The 12,147-nt window shown below is 57.8% G+C and overlaps 2 protein-coding genes across 2 annotated transcripts in view; one reads left to right on the forward strand and one right to left on the reverse strand.

Moving 5' to 3' along the window:
• Positions 1–10,778, forward strand: BBS1 (Bardet-Biedl syndrome 1). The gene is made up of 17 exons (XM_045022917.1): positions 1–144; positions 610–686; positions 2,636–2,670; positions 3,001–3,273; positions 3,501–3,547; positions 3,924–3,962; positions 4,716–4,788; positions 5,055–5,186; positions 5,344–5,450; positions 5,946–6,066; positions 6,380–6,538; positions 6,811–6,880; positions 7,227–7,385; positions 7,974–8,107; positions 9,650–9,784; positions 9,863–9,949; positions 10,159–10,778. The coding sequence occupies exons 1-17, from the start codon at positions 113–115 to the stop codon at positions 10,243–10,245; spliced, it is 1,767 nt and encodes a 588-aa protein (XP_044878852.1). The 5' UTR covers positions 1–112; the 3' UTR covers positions 10,246–10,778.
• LOC123373780 (cathepsin W-like) overlaps positions 10,758–12,147 on the reverse strand; it is a 14,882-nt gene continuing 13,492 nt past the window's right edge. Inside the window, exons 9-12 of the mRNA XM_045022918.1 lie at positions 12,051–12,115; positions 11,841–11,934; positions 11,649–11,707; positions 10,758–11,089 (exon numbers count right to left, since the gene is read on the reverse strand). Coding sequence (XP_044878853.1) covers positions 10,976–11,089; positions 11,649–11,707; positions 11,841–11,934; positions 12,051–12,115 — 332 coding nt within the window. The 3' untranslated portion in view covers positions 10,758–10,975. The remainder of the gene's footprint in view (positions 11,090–11,648; positions 11,708–11,840; positions 11,935–12,050; positions 12,116–12,147) is intronic.

The following is a 12,147-nucleotide window of genomic DNA, read 5'->3' on the forward strand; positions in this document are numbered from 1 at the left end:
GGACCCTTTTGAGTGCGACACCGTATCTGGCTCGGGGACTGTTTTCCGGTTGCTCCCATTCACAGCCATTGGGTTGCCGTAGCAACGGATCCTGCCAGTCCTGTAGAAAGACATGGCGGCGGCCTCCTCTTCCAGCAGCGAGAGGTGTGTGTGTGTGTGGGGCGGTGTTGGTGATCCCTGAACCCCTCTTTCCTGGGCCTGGTTAACTGGGGGTGGCAATGACTGGGATCCTCTTCCCAGCGGGGGGAGGGGCTGGGAGCCAGGAGCCAGGACTCCTGGGTTCTAGCCCAGCTCTAGGAGGGGGGTGGGGTCCAGTGGTTAGAGTAGGGGCGGCGCTGAGAGCCAGGACTCCTGGGTTCTAGCCCAGCTCTAGGAGGGGAGTGGGGTCCAGTGGTTAGAGTAGGGGCGGCGCTGGGAGCCAGGACTCCTGGGTTCTAGCCCAGCTCTAGGAGGGGAGTGGGGTCTAGTGGTTAGAGCAGATGGGGGCGGGGTTGGGGCGGCTGGAATTTCTGTTCCATGTGTTGATTGATTGAAATATATCCCAGTTTCTCACTGTCGCTCTGTCTACCTGTCTCTTTGTGTCCCCACCCTGTCCATGTCCCTCTCCAGTAATGAAGCCAACTCCAAATGGCTGGATGCCCATTACGACCCCATGGCCAATCTCTACACCTTCTCCTCGTCCATCGGTAAGTCCAGGATCCTCCCATAAAGTGCCCTGAGCTGAGAGAGCTGGGGAATGGTCTAGTGGGATTCTCCTGGGTGAGGCCCATTGAGTGGTTAGAGGCGGGGAGGGAGGGGGAAAAGGGCCAGGAGTTCTGGCTCTGCGAAGTGAGTGAGGGCTAGTGGTTAGATTGGAGGGGGGCTGGGAATCGGGACTTTTTGTTTCTATTCCAGTGGTTATGATGTGTGGGCAGTGGGGTGCTGAGAATCCAATTCTGTTCCTGCCCTTGCTATGTTGTCTCTGTAGGTGCTTAGATAAGTTCCTTCCCTTATCTGCCCTCTCCCCCCCATTCTCCATCAATAACTTAGTGAGGTACCTCGCAAAGGAAGCTCTTCTCAAGGTCACTTAAGCACGTGTGGTGCTGGCGTATGGCAAAGCATAGTTGTGTACAGAGCCATGGCATCCCAACCCTGGGAATACGAAATAAACCCTCCCACCCACCCAGGTTTGTTAACACTCACGGGGATGGGAGCTCTTGTTCTCTCCATAGTCTCCTGTCTCTCAAGGTGAGTGTGTGAGACGCACAGCCACAGCAAACAGGACGTGGAACTTAAAAACGCAGGGAAAGGCAATGAAGGGGACAGTCTGACGCTTATTTAACTATGAGGCCTGATGCTTGGTTGGCAGGAAGGTGTTCTCCCTCCCGCCCTTCAGTGACAGAACCCCAGCTCCACATCTCTAGGTCCTCCAAGGAGAACCCACTGGAAAGCAGCTATTGCATTCCTGATAGTGCTGGGAAGAAAACTTTATAACTGTGTTCATTATCTCCTCCCAGAACTGGGGATAAACCCAGGAGTCCTAGGCCCCAGCCCTAACCTCCTGGACCCCACTCCCCTCCCAAAGCTGAGGTTAGAAGCTTGGTTCCCAGCCTGCCTCGGATCACCATTAAATAACTAACTGCAGCGCGTAGCAAGCAGCCCCGGATTCCAGGGCCCTCTGTAATCCGTTCTAATTGTTGTCTGCAGTGTAGTTGTAGCTGTGTCAGTCCCGGGATATTAGCGAGACAAGATGGGGGAGGGAATTTTTTATTGGACCAACTTCTGCCAGTGAGAGAGAGAGACACTTTCAGAGTACTTTCCCCACACCTGAGGAAAAGCTCTGTGTAGCTTGAAAACTTGTCTCTCTCACCAACAGAAGTTGGTCCAATTCCTTGTCTCTCTAATCCCTTCTATGGCACCTTGCCTTCATCATGTCCACCACTAACGTCCCTGGAGGGGGAGCTAGATGGGAGCTGTGCTGCTAGGGATAATGACTAATACTGCTGGGCTCATGCTAGCTAGGACCTGAGGAGGACCATCCATTACAGGGGTTTCCCCTAGGGCATCTCCCCCAACCTTTCATGCCACTATGGACTTTTATGAGACCCTGCTGAGAGCATCTCAGAGGGGAACTGGATGCACAGCAGTGATAGACACAGCCCTGTGGTTACAGAGCACTGAGCATAGTGGTTAGATAATCTGCCTTACAGAGCTGGGGATAGAACCCAGGAGTCCCGGCTCCCAGCCCCTCTGCTCTAACCACTAGTTCCCACTCCTCTCGCAGAGTTGGGGATAGAACCCAGGAGTCCTGACTCCCAGTCATGCTCTTACACTCCATGTTTCCAGAGCTGCTTTCATCTCAAAGTCCTTCAAATTATTACATGGCTCTGGAGCACAAGCCTCCTCAGTTGGTATGGAATGAGCCAGCACATCTGCGAGGAGAGAACGCCTCTTACTAATCCCTCCCCCACCCCCACACACACACGTACTGCAGTACAGTGACCCCTGACACCATGCTGGAGCACTGTGGTCAGCATTAACTGGGAGGGGAGAGCGTCCCCCTGGTCTCCCATACAGATACCGGGCATGGCTGGACCTGCTTAGTGTGGGGGGAGGTTGTCAGGGGTGCTGACTCCACATCTCTCTTTTATTCCAGCCCTGGCTGACCTGCATGGCGATGGAGAGTACAAGGTGAGGAAGGCTGGCCTGGTCCCCCCTCCCCCACCCACCCCGATCAGCCCCCTGGGCCTGGTATCCCCTACACTCCACCCTGGCTTTGGCTAATCCGCCAGGGGCAAACAGCATCTGGATGTGGTGTGTGTATCTTGGGTGGGGTGAGGGCAGGGGGTTGTTCAGGGTGGGGGTTGTCTCTCGGGGTGGGAGTGAGCATTCTGGGCTGGTTGTCCCTCTGGGCAGGAGGTAGTGAGGGTGCCTGTGCCCAGCCCAGCAGGTGGAAGCTGCCCTGGGGTTGGGGGTGAGGACCCCCCAGCACTGCCCTTCTGTCTCTGTCTACCCCCCCAGCTGGTGGTGGGTGACCTGGGCATGGCTGGGCACACCATGAGGCTGAAGGTGTACCGGGGCACGGGGCTGGCCAGTGAGAGCACCTTGTTGGACCTGCCGTCTGCCGTCTCCACCTTCCTGATGGACCAGAATGAGCCACGCACGCCTGCCGTGGCTGTGGCCTCCGGCCCATTCGTCTATGTCTACAAGAACCTGCGGCCCTACTTCAAATTCACCCTGCCCCCCCTGGATGCCAACCCCCTGGAGCAGGATGTCTGGGAGCAGGCCAAAGAGGTGAGCAGGTGTGGGGTGGAATGGCCAGCCCAGGGTACCTGTCCACACCCCTGCCCCCCACCTCAAACCAATGGGCCCACCCCTCCCTGGCACTCCACATCAGACCCAGCTGTGGGAGTGGGGTCTAGTGATTAAAATGGAGGGGCTTGGAGCCAGGACTCCTGGCTTCTATTCCCAGCTTATAGCCATGTGCCTTCCCATCTCTCTCCATCTGCATCTCGTTCCAGGACATGATCGACCCCCTGACTCTGAAGGAAATGCTGGAGGGGATCCGGTGAGTGGCTCTTCCCTCCCCCCATGGACTGTCACATCACCATACACATCCCTGAAACTCCATCCTGGTCCTTGGATTAGCAAGTGCTGGGAGCTAATGCCAGAGGCATTTAACATTCGATCCCTGGGTGTGGACTCTGGGGAGATCCTTGAGGTTAGAGCCGGGCATTCTAAGAGCCAGGACTCCCGGGTTCTATCCCCAGCTCTGGGAGGGGAGTGGGATCTAGTGGTTACAGTAGAAGGGGTGGGAAATCAGGACTCCTATGATCTGTTCTGGGTTGTGGATGGCAGGGTCTGTGAAGGTGAATGTATTGTACTGAGTTTCTGTCCAATGTCTTCCTCTCTGTTCAACATCTTCCTTTCCTGGTGTGTGTCAGGGAGAAGGCGGAGATCCCCCTGTCAGTACGATCACTGAGGTAAGGCCATATGGTACCACTGAGGGCAAGGAGTGGCATGAGCACCTCACCCTCCAGCGATTTCCTGGCTAGCACCAAAAGCGTGGGCTGGGAGCTCTAGGAACTTGGCTTTTTTAGGGGATTGGAGCAGGGAGATTGAGGCTGGTGGCCAAGGGAGAGTGTGTGAAGGGGTCAGGGATGGATCCTGGCAGTGGGGAAGGCAGATGGTGTAGGGAGCACAGGCTGGGGGTTGGGGATCAGGGAGGGATCTTGGCAGCGGGGGGACAGAAGGCATGGGGAGCACAAGCCAGGGGGTGGGGATCGGGGAGGGATCTCGGCAGTGGGGGAGGCGGGTAGTGTGGGAAGCATAAGCTCGCGGGGGTGGGGATCGGGGAGGGATCTCGGCAGTGGGGGAGGCGGGTGGTGTGGGGAGCACAAGCTGGGGGGGGATCGGGGAGGGATCTCGGCAGTGGGGGAGGCGGGTGGTGTGGGGAGCACAAGCTGGGGGGGGATCGGGGAGGGATCTTAGCAGTGGAGGGGAGAGGCTGGTGGTGTGCAGAGCACAGGCTCCAGGGCGTGGGGTCGGGGAGGGATCTCGGCAGTGGGGGAGGCAGGTGGTGTGGGGAGCATAGCCTGGGAGCGGGGACGTTTTCCCAAAGCTTGGAAGGCTGTCAGAAGCAGAGCTCCTGTTCTAACGGGTAGCGGGGACGCTGTGGGCCAGAGCAGGCTGTGTCACTATCCCACAATCCTCTTCTCTGTCTTCCCCACCCCCAGGTTCCTGGCCCAAGATGTACCAGAAATGGAGAATTTTGTGAACCTACATAAGGGGCAACCGATCAAGCGCCAGGTGGGTCCCTGCCCTGCCCTAGGTCTGGGGGAAACTCCCCAGTGGACTCTCCCAGAGTAGGGGACTTGGTGTGGTGGGGGTTAGAAAAAGGGGGTATTCTAGCATTGCCAGTTCCTCACCGATGTCTAGTGGGTCCCAGCAGGGCCATGCAGGTACCCTTACTTCCCAGCATGCCCTGGGGTGACTGGCACTGCCCTCCCTGGGTAGAGAGGGGGAGTGGGGAAGGGGGAGGTCCATGCCCCTCTCATGCCCATCTCCCTGTCCAGACTGTCATCACCTGCATGAGCACGCTGAAGAAGAACATGGCGGATGAGGATGCAGTCAGCTGCCTGGTGATCGGGACGGAGAGCGCCGATGTCCTCATCCTGGACCCTGAGGCCTTCACTATCCTGGCCAAGGTGAGTGGGGTGCCGGGTGAGGGGGTCCCTATATAAACAGTCCCTGCATCCCACCCCAGAGGTGGCTGCATCTCAGCACCAGGCGAGGGACCCCTGCTCATATATAGCTCGTTCCCATGGGTGTGGGGCTGCCCCAGCTCTCCATTTGCTGTCGCAGATGACGTTGCCGAGCGTGCCAGCCTTCCTGGACGTGATGGGGCAGTTCGATGTGGAGTACCGGGTCACGGTGGCCTGCCGGGATGGGAGCATCTACATCCTGCGCAGGTGACAGCCAGCTGTGAGGGATGCCTGGGGCTGGAATGGGGCAAAGGGGAAGGCAGGGGAGTGCTGAGGAACATAAGATAAGGAACCGGGTATGTCTCCGCCTCCCCCCGGATCAGACCTATGGTCCTTTCCAGCTTGGTATTCCCTTCCCTCGCCGATCAGACCCATGGGCCCATTCCAATACTCTGCCTCTCTGCTGCCCCACTGCCCAACAGCCACCCATGCCAGTTGCCCATAATGCACCTCTCTTTGTAGCGCTCTCCCACAGGGGTGATTCCCTCCATGCAAGGGCTCAGCCCAGGTCCCGGTGCCTGAAGGTTTGGTCTTGCTGTAACATCCCTACAGGTGAGGCCTGTCTGTGCCCATTTCCTGGGCGCAGGGGGTGGGGGAGGGTGACGGGAGCCCACAAGGCAGGGTGTGAGGAGGGAGCTGGGTGGGGCAGCAAGCACTGTGCGGGGCTGGCACTGACCTGTCTGCCCTCCCTTCCCACTCCAGGGAGTCCAAGCGGCCCAAGTACTGCATCGAGCTGAGTGCCCAACCCGTGGGGCTGGTGCGGGTACACAAGAATATCGTGGCCGGCTGCTCTGATGAAACCCTGCAGGGCTATACACAGAAGGTGGGAGTGGGTGAGGGCACCCGCTATGGGGCACTAGGGGTGGGGCAGCTGGGCAGGTCTTGGAACCTATGTGCCCCCAGATCTGCTCCCTACACCACCTATTACCAAGGCGCCTCTCCCTGGGGGGACCAGCGGGAGATCGCCATGGCTCCATTCTAGGTCTGGTCTGCTAAGGGGGCCAGTGTCACAGGGGGGCCACACAACGGATCCTTGTATAAATAGCCCCCCTGCCCCACCCCAGAGACAGATAAACAGCCTTGCACCTCACCCCAGAGATGGCTACATCTGAGTGCCAGATCTCTCTCTCTTACAGGGGAAGAAGCTGTGGACAGTCTATCTGCCAGCCCCACTGATGACCATGAGCCTCCTAGACCAGAAATCACGCGGCTTCCAGGCCGTGATGGTAGGTCTGGCCAACCAGGTGGTGCACATGTACCGGGACAAAAACCTTGTGGACGTCATCCGCACCCAGGTAACTCCCCACCAAGCAAAGCCAGTGCCAGGGTTAATGCAGGACTCCTGGGTTCTATCCCAGGTTTGGAAGGAGAGTAGGGTCTCATGGGTTAGAGCAGGGGGCTGGGAGCTAGGCTCTTGAGTTCTTTCTCTGGTTCTGAGAAGGGAGTGGGGTCTAGCCGGTTAGAGTGAGGAGGCTAGGAGCCAGGATTGTGGGTCTGGTAGTTATGGGGGAGCCAGGGCACTGGCCGAGCTGCCTGATACCCCATTACCCCTCTCACTCCCCCACAGGATGTGGTCACCAGTATTTGCTTTGGCCGTTATGGGCGTGAGGACAACACCCTGATCATGACGACTAAAGGTAGGCAAGGGGCATGCCGGGTGGGCACCTTTAGTTCCATGCAATTGCTTCTGTGCAATACTGAATGCACCCTGCAAGGGATGCTGCTGGCTGTGTGCAGGACACCCTGACCCTACGTTAGAAATTCTACCCTCAAACATCTGGGCATCAGCTGGATTCCAGCTGGTGGGTCAGGAAGGAATTCAACTCCTGTGGGACAGTGCAGTGCAGCAAGGGACATTAAGGAGACCGGCCACTATTGGAGACAGTACACCATGGGGGATGGGCCCACAGGTCTGATCCAGGGAGAGGGGATTCAGGACCTTTGTGCTCATTTGTACTCTATCCTGGTGGTCCCACCCCCCAGGAGGGGGGCTGATCATTAAGATCCTGAAGCGCACGGCCGTGTTTGAGGAGAAGGACACGTCTCTGGGGCCTCCCGTGGCCCAGAGCATCCGACTCAGCGTGCCCAAGAAGACCAGGCTGTACGTGGACCAGACGCTGCGGGAGCGCGAGAATGCCGTGGGTGAGTAGGGCAGGAATGGTGGGTTGAGGAGGGGGACTGCTTGTGGGCAGGTTGGGGATGGAGCAGTTGGAGGTGTAGGGGAATGAGGAGGGGGAGTGGAGATTGGGGGTGGGAGGTGAGTTGGGGCATCTCCCACCATTTCCCTGCCCCCCCAGCCATGGGTCTCTGCCCATGCGCCCAGCCATAGAGCCACCAGTCCCACTCTGAGCATCAACCATGGGAAAGAGAGAAGCCTCTGGATTGGGATTTACTTACCAACTCAGCATGTCAGTGCAAATGCACTGACCAGCCACTGGGGGTACTGTGCTGCACGGAGCAGGATGGGGACTCAGTGGGGGGAACTCTCTTCTTGCAGTCCCTGCTGCCCCTATGCCCCAGGGAGCAGTGCAGTGAACCACCAGCTGCCCCCAGGGAGCAGTGCAGGGCTTCAGTGCTGATCCTGGTGCCGCGATGCCACACTAAAGGGCCCTGTGGTACAGATAAGGCATAAAGCCAAGATCCGTTGTGATTAGTAGAGATCCCCCGTGTTGTCTGGCTGCTGGCCCCAGGCTGACTTTCTGTCCTCGCTGTCCCTTCACCCCTTGCCAGCCATGCACCGCGTGTTCCAGATGGACCTGTACCGGCTGCGGCTCATGGCAGCCCGGGCCTATGTCAAGGCGCTGGAGTCCAGCCTGGCGCCCATCACATCCACACTGCAGGAGCCCCTTAAGATGAATGCAGTGGTGAGTTGGTCATGGGGACACCAGGGTGAGAAAATTCAGGATTGTGCAGGCAAAGGCTGGGAGCCAGGACTCTTGGGTTCTCCACAGCTCTAGGAGGGGAGGGGGTCTAGTGGGTGTGGGGCTGGGCAGGTTTTTTTTATCCTGCTTGTGGTATTATGGCAGCAGGACCCATGAGATCCCAGTCCTGCTGCAGAGCTCTGAAATTGCCCCGGCAATGTCTGAACATTGGGGGAGGGGTAGATCAGTGGTTTGAGCATTGGCCTACTAAACCCTGGGTTGTGAGTTCAGTCCTTGAGGGGGCCATTTAGGGATCTGTGGCAAAAATTGGAAGTTGGTCCTGGTTTGAGCAGGGGGTTGGACTAGATGACTTCCTGAGGTCCCTTCCAACCCTGATATTCTATGATTCTATGAATGTGCTGCTATCAGCAAATGTCTCCCCACCAGCACCCATCCACTCTGTGTACCCCCATGCAATGGGATGGGCACCCCCTGACCCTCTCAGCTGCATCTCCCCTTTCCCCCACACAGGGATTAGAAACCTCTACCCCTCCCTGCAAATGGCTGGAAAGCCCCTGCATCATCATGCAAAGGGGACAGGAAGCCATCCCCAGGCACAGGCAGGGAGATTTCCCATTGTCACCCTTAGTTCTGCGCTGCTGCTGGCAGCAGAGCTGGGTGGCCAGAGAACAGTGCCTGCTGGCTGGAGCATTTGTGTGGTTTGCGATACAGAAGCACTATTTTTTTAATCCTGCTCCCGCATTGTTTCTTGAATTTTTCTGCCACTCCCACTGTTATGTCAGCAGGAGCCTCGGGATCCCAGTCCCACTGCAGGGCTCTAGGTTGAAGCACGTGGTCTAACCACTAGACTAAGCTGCCTGCTTTGGCAGGGTCACTGGTGGGGGAGAAGCATCTGATTTCTCTGCTGCCCAGGGTGGAGGTGCTGGAAGCCGAGCAGGCAGCGTCTGCGAGGCCATTACAGGATGTTGCATGCACCTGGGGGGCTGCTCTTCCACGAGGATACTGACCCACTGGGGAGGGGTCAGTGAGGGGCCACACGAACAATGGAAACCCTGGGCCTCAGGGAGCCCTAGTGGAAGAGTTCCTCTGAGAGAAGGTCCTGAGGGGGCTTGTCCCAGTCTCTCTGCATGGTGGGGGGATTTGTGGGAGCAGGGGGCTCACGAAGATCTCAGACAAAGTCTGAACAAGAGCCAGGAGCCACCGTCAGCCACAGCCAGTGTTTAACAGGGAGAGGGATTTGCCCTTCGAACAAGAGGGGGGAAGTCTCCATTGCTTGGGGGCTTCCAATCTAGAGAGTGTGTCTAGTTCAGTGAGCAGATCTGGGCCAAACTCAGGAATGGAGGGGGTGAGATTTGGGATTCAATCATCTCTTTAGATTTCCAGGGGTCCCTTCTTGTGGCTCCTGTGGTGGAGAATCCCCCCCTCCCCAACCCCAGGCTGGCTGGATAGGCTGAGGGATTAAGGACTTCTCACCCCTTTGCACTGAACCTGTGCTCAGGATCTACCCCGCATCCCCTTCCCCAGGTCCAGGGCATCGGCCCCACCTTCAAACTGACCCTCCACATTCAGAACACATCAGCTGGGTGCCCCTCCATCAACCTGCTGGTGAGCTTCCTCTACGATCAGAGCCTCTATGCCATGAAGAGAGCCTTCTTCAAGGTACCCCCACCCCCCAGCACCTCTGACCACCCCTACAGGCCCCTGCACTCTCACTGACTCAGCTTCATCTCCCTACAGGCCCCCATGCTGGTCCCGGGACTGAACTACCCCATTGAAACCTTTGTGGAGTGTCTGAGCGACAAGGGGATCTCGGACGTCATCAAGGTTTGTACAGGGACACCCCACCCCAGAGAGAAGCCTCACCCTTTAAAATGTTCCCACCTCCATCCTGGGGTGGGTGGGTGGGTGGGGGTAGGACCCAGAGGTGGCTGCATATCAGTGCCAAGGGAGGGATCCATGTATAAAGAGTCCCTGCACCCCACCCCAGAGGTGGCTGCATCTCAGTGCTGGGCTCTCTGTCTTCTCTCTTGCAGGTGTTTGTACTGCGGGAGGGCCAGAGCATGCCCTTGCTGACTGCCCATATCAACATGCCAGTGAGTGAGGGCCTGGCTGCTGCCTGAACCGCCTCTCGGGGGTGATAGAGATCAGAGCTGCAATAGATCCCGTAGGAGCCCTCACTGGATCAGAGCCAGGACTGGGAGCTGAGGCCCCCTGCTGTGCAGTGAACCACCAGCTGCCCCCAGGGTGCACACTGCTGACTTGGGACCATGCAGAGGGGGGCGTCAGGGCTGCTGTCCCCACCCCCACCCTGGGGTGCAGACCCAGCTGCATTGTCTGGGATCAGGCCAGCTCCTTCCATGAGAGGGGGTGGGGGGAGGACTTATGCCCATTTTGGTATCAAGAGCTGCTGGGGGAAGGGGTGTTTCTCCCCCATCCATGGCCCTGGGGGCAGCACCTGGAAACCCCCTTAGCTGTGATTGTAGCATCCCAATAAAGCCAGCACCGTTACTGTACCGAGCGTGCTGGTGTGTGGAGTGCGCAGCACAGGGGTGGTACACTCAGGTTAACAATTAACAACCTCCCCCAATCAAAGCGGCCACACACCCAGCACATAAAAGCAGTTTAATGGCAGTTTCACGGGTCCCTTTCGCTGCTGCAGCAAAGGGAAGGAGCACTCGCATAGAGGCAGTGTTGCTGGAAGCGCGGAGCCCAGCTCTGGGTACCGAAGCTATTGCAATCTGAGTATCCAGTTCATTCCCCCATCACACAGCAAAGGCCCGGGGCCCCCGTTATTTCTGTCTTAGTGGTAGCAGGGGAGTCCGCAGGCTCTCTGCAGCAGCAGCACCCCCTTCAGGTGGGGCAGTGGACTTCATGTCCTGGGGCCCCAACCCGGGTGACAGTGGCTGTTACAGGGAACGTGGTGATGCCGCAGGCGTTCCTGCCGCGATACAGACGGTAATAGCCCTGCCGAGGGGGACACGGCGTTAGGGACAGATGGTACTGGCCAGCCTTTCCTCATCCAGGGCTGCTCTACACTGGGAACTGACATTGCCATAGCTCTGTCTCTCGGGGGTGTAAAAATCCACACACCCCGGGAGACGTAGCAGTGCCGACCTGCCCCCGCAGAAGCCTGCGCTAGGTGGATGGAAGAATTCTTCCGTCAGCCCAGCTCCTGCCTTTCTGGGAGGTGGATGAACTTCAGGGACAGGAGAACCCCTGCCATTGGTGGAAGTGGCGGTGCAGCTGTCTTGTAGCAGTTTAAGTGTAGACAAACCCTCACTCCGCCTTTGCATCAAACTGGAACGGGGTCAGAACTTGGACAGGGAGTGTATAAGAAAAGCCCACACCTCACTCCAGTGGTGGCTGTGTCAGCATTGGGCAGGGGATCCCTGTATAATCAGTCCCTGCACCCCACCCAGAGGCCACCTCTAAGATCCCACAGCACAGTGTCCTTCAGACAAAACCAGCCCACATCTCCATGGACAGCACTGCCCTGGGGCAGCCCCATACACTCCCCACTCACCTCCTCTCCCCAGTCTTCCCCCCAGGAGTTCTTGATGACCCAGTAGCGCCTTTTCTTCTCTGCAATGAATTGGTGAAGAGACGGGCACAGTGGTCTTAGTGCTTTTGACAGTTGAGCCTCCTGCCAAACCCCCCGTTTGTTTAACCCCATCTCACCCAAACCCAAACCCTTGCACTGCCCACCCCCACTCACCATCCTCCCCGTAGCCAACCAGCAGGACAACATGATCCACGTGCTCTGGACTGCAGTTATCCATTGAGGGCGCCGAGATGCCATTTTGATAATGCTGAAGAGGCACAAAAAAGAGCAGAAAGTGAATCGGGGGGTTAGTGGGTGGGTCACCATGGGATGGGCTGAGTAGCCAGAGGGCTTCTCCCGCATTGCTAATTGGGAGGCACGTACCTTCATGGCAGCTGAGTTCAGGGTAACTGTGATTGGGCCCTTGGTTGCGACGTGTGCAGCTATTTCTACAAGAGGAAACCCAAATGTGCTGGGTGAG

Source organism: Mauremys mutica, chromosome 7 (assembly GCF_020497125.1).
Source record: "Mauremys mutica isolate MM-2020 ecotype Southern chromosome 7, ASM2049712v1, whole genome shotgun sequence".
In the NCBI taxonomy this organism is placed as follows: Eukaryota; Metazoa; Chordata; order Testudines; family Geoemydidae; genus Mauremys; species Mauremys mutica.

Coding starts and splice junctions, on each gene's coding strand:
- BBS1 (XM_045022917.1), top strand. CDS start 113: ATGGCGGCGGCCTCCTCTTCCAGCAGCGAGAG. Junction 687..2,635: donor CACCTTCTCCTCGTCCATCG/GTAAGTCCAGGA, acceptor CTTTTATTCCAG/CCCTGGCTGACCTGCATGGC. Junction 9,785..9,862: donor TGAAGAGAGCCTTCTTCAAG/GTACCCCCACCC, acceptor ATCTCCCTACAG/GCCCCCATGCTGGTCCCGGG.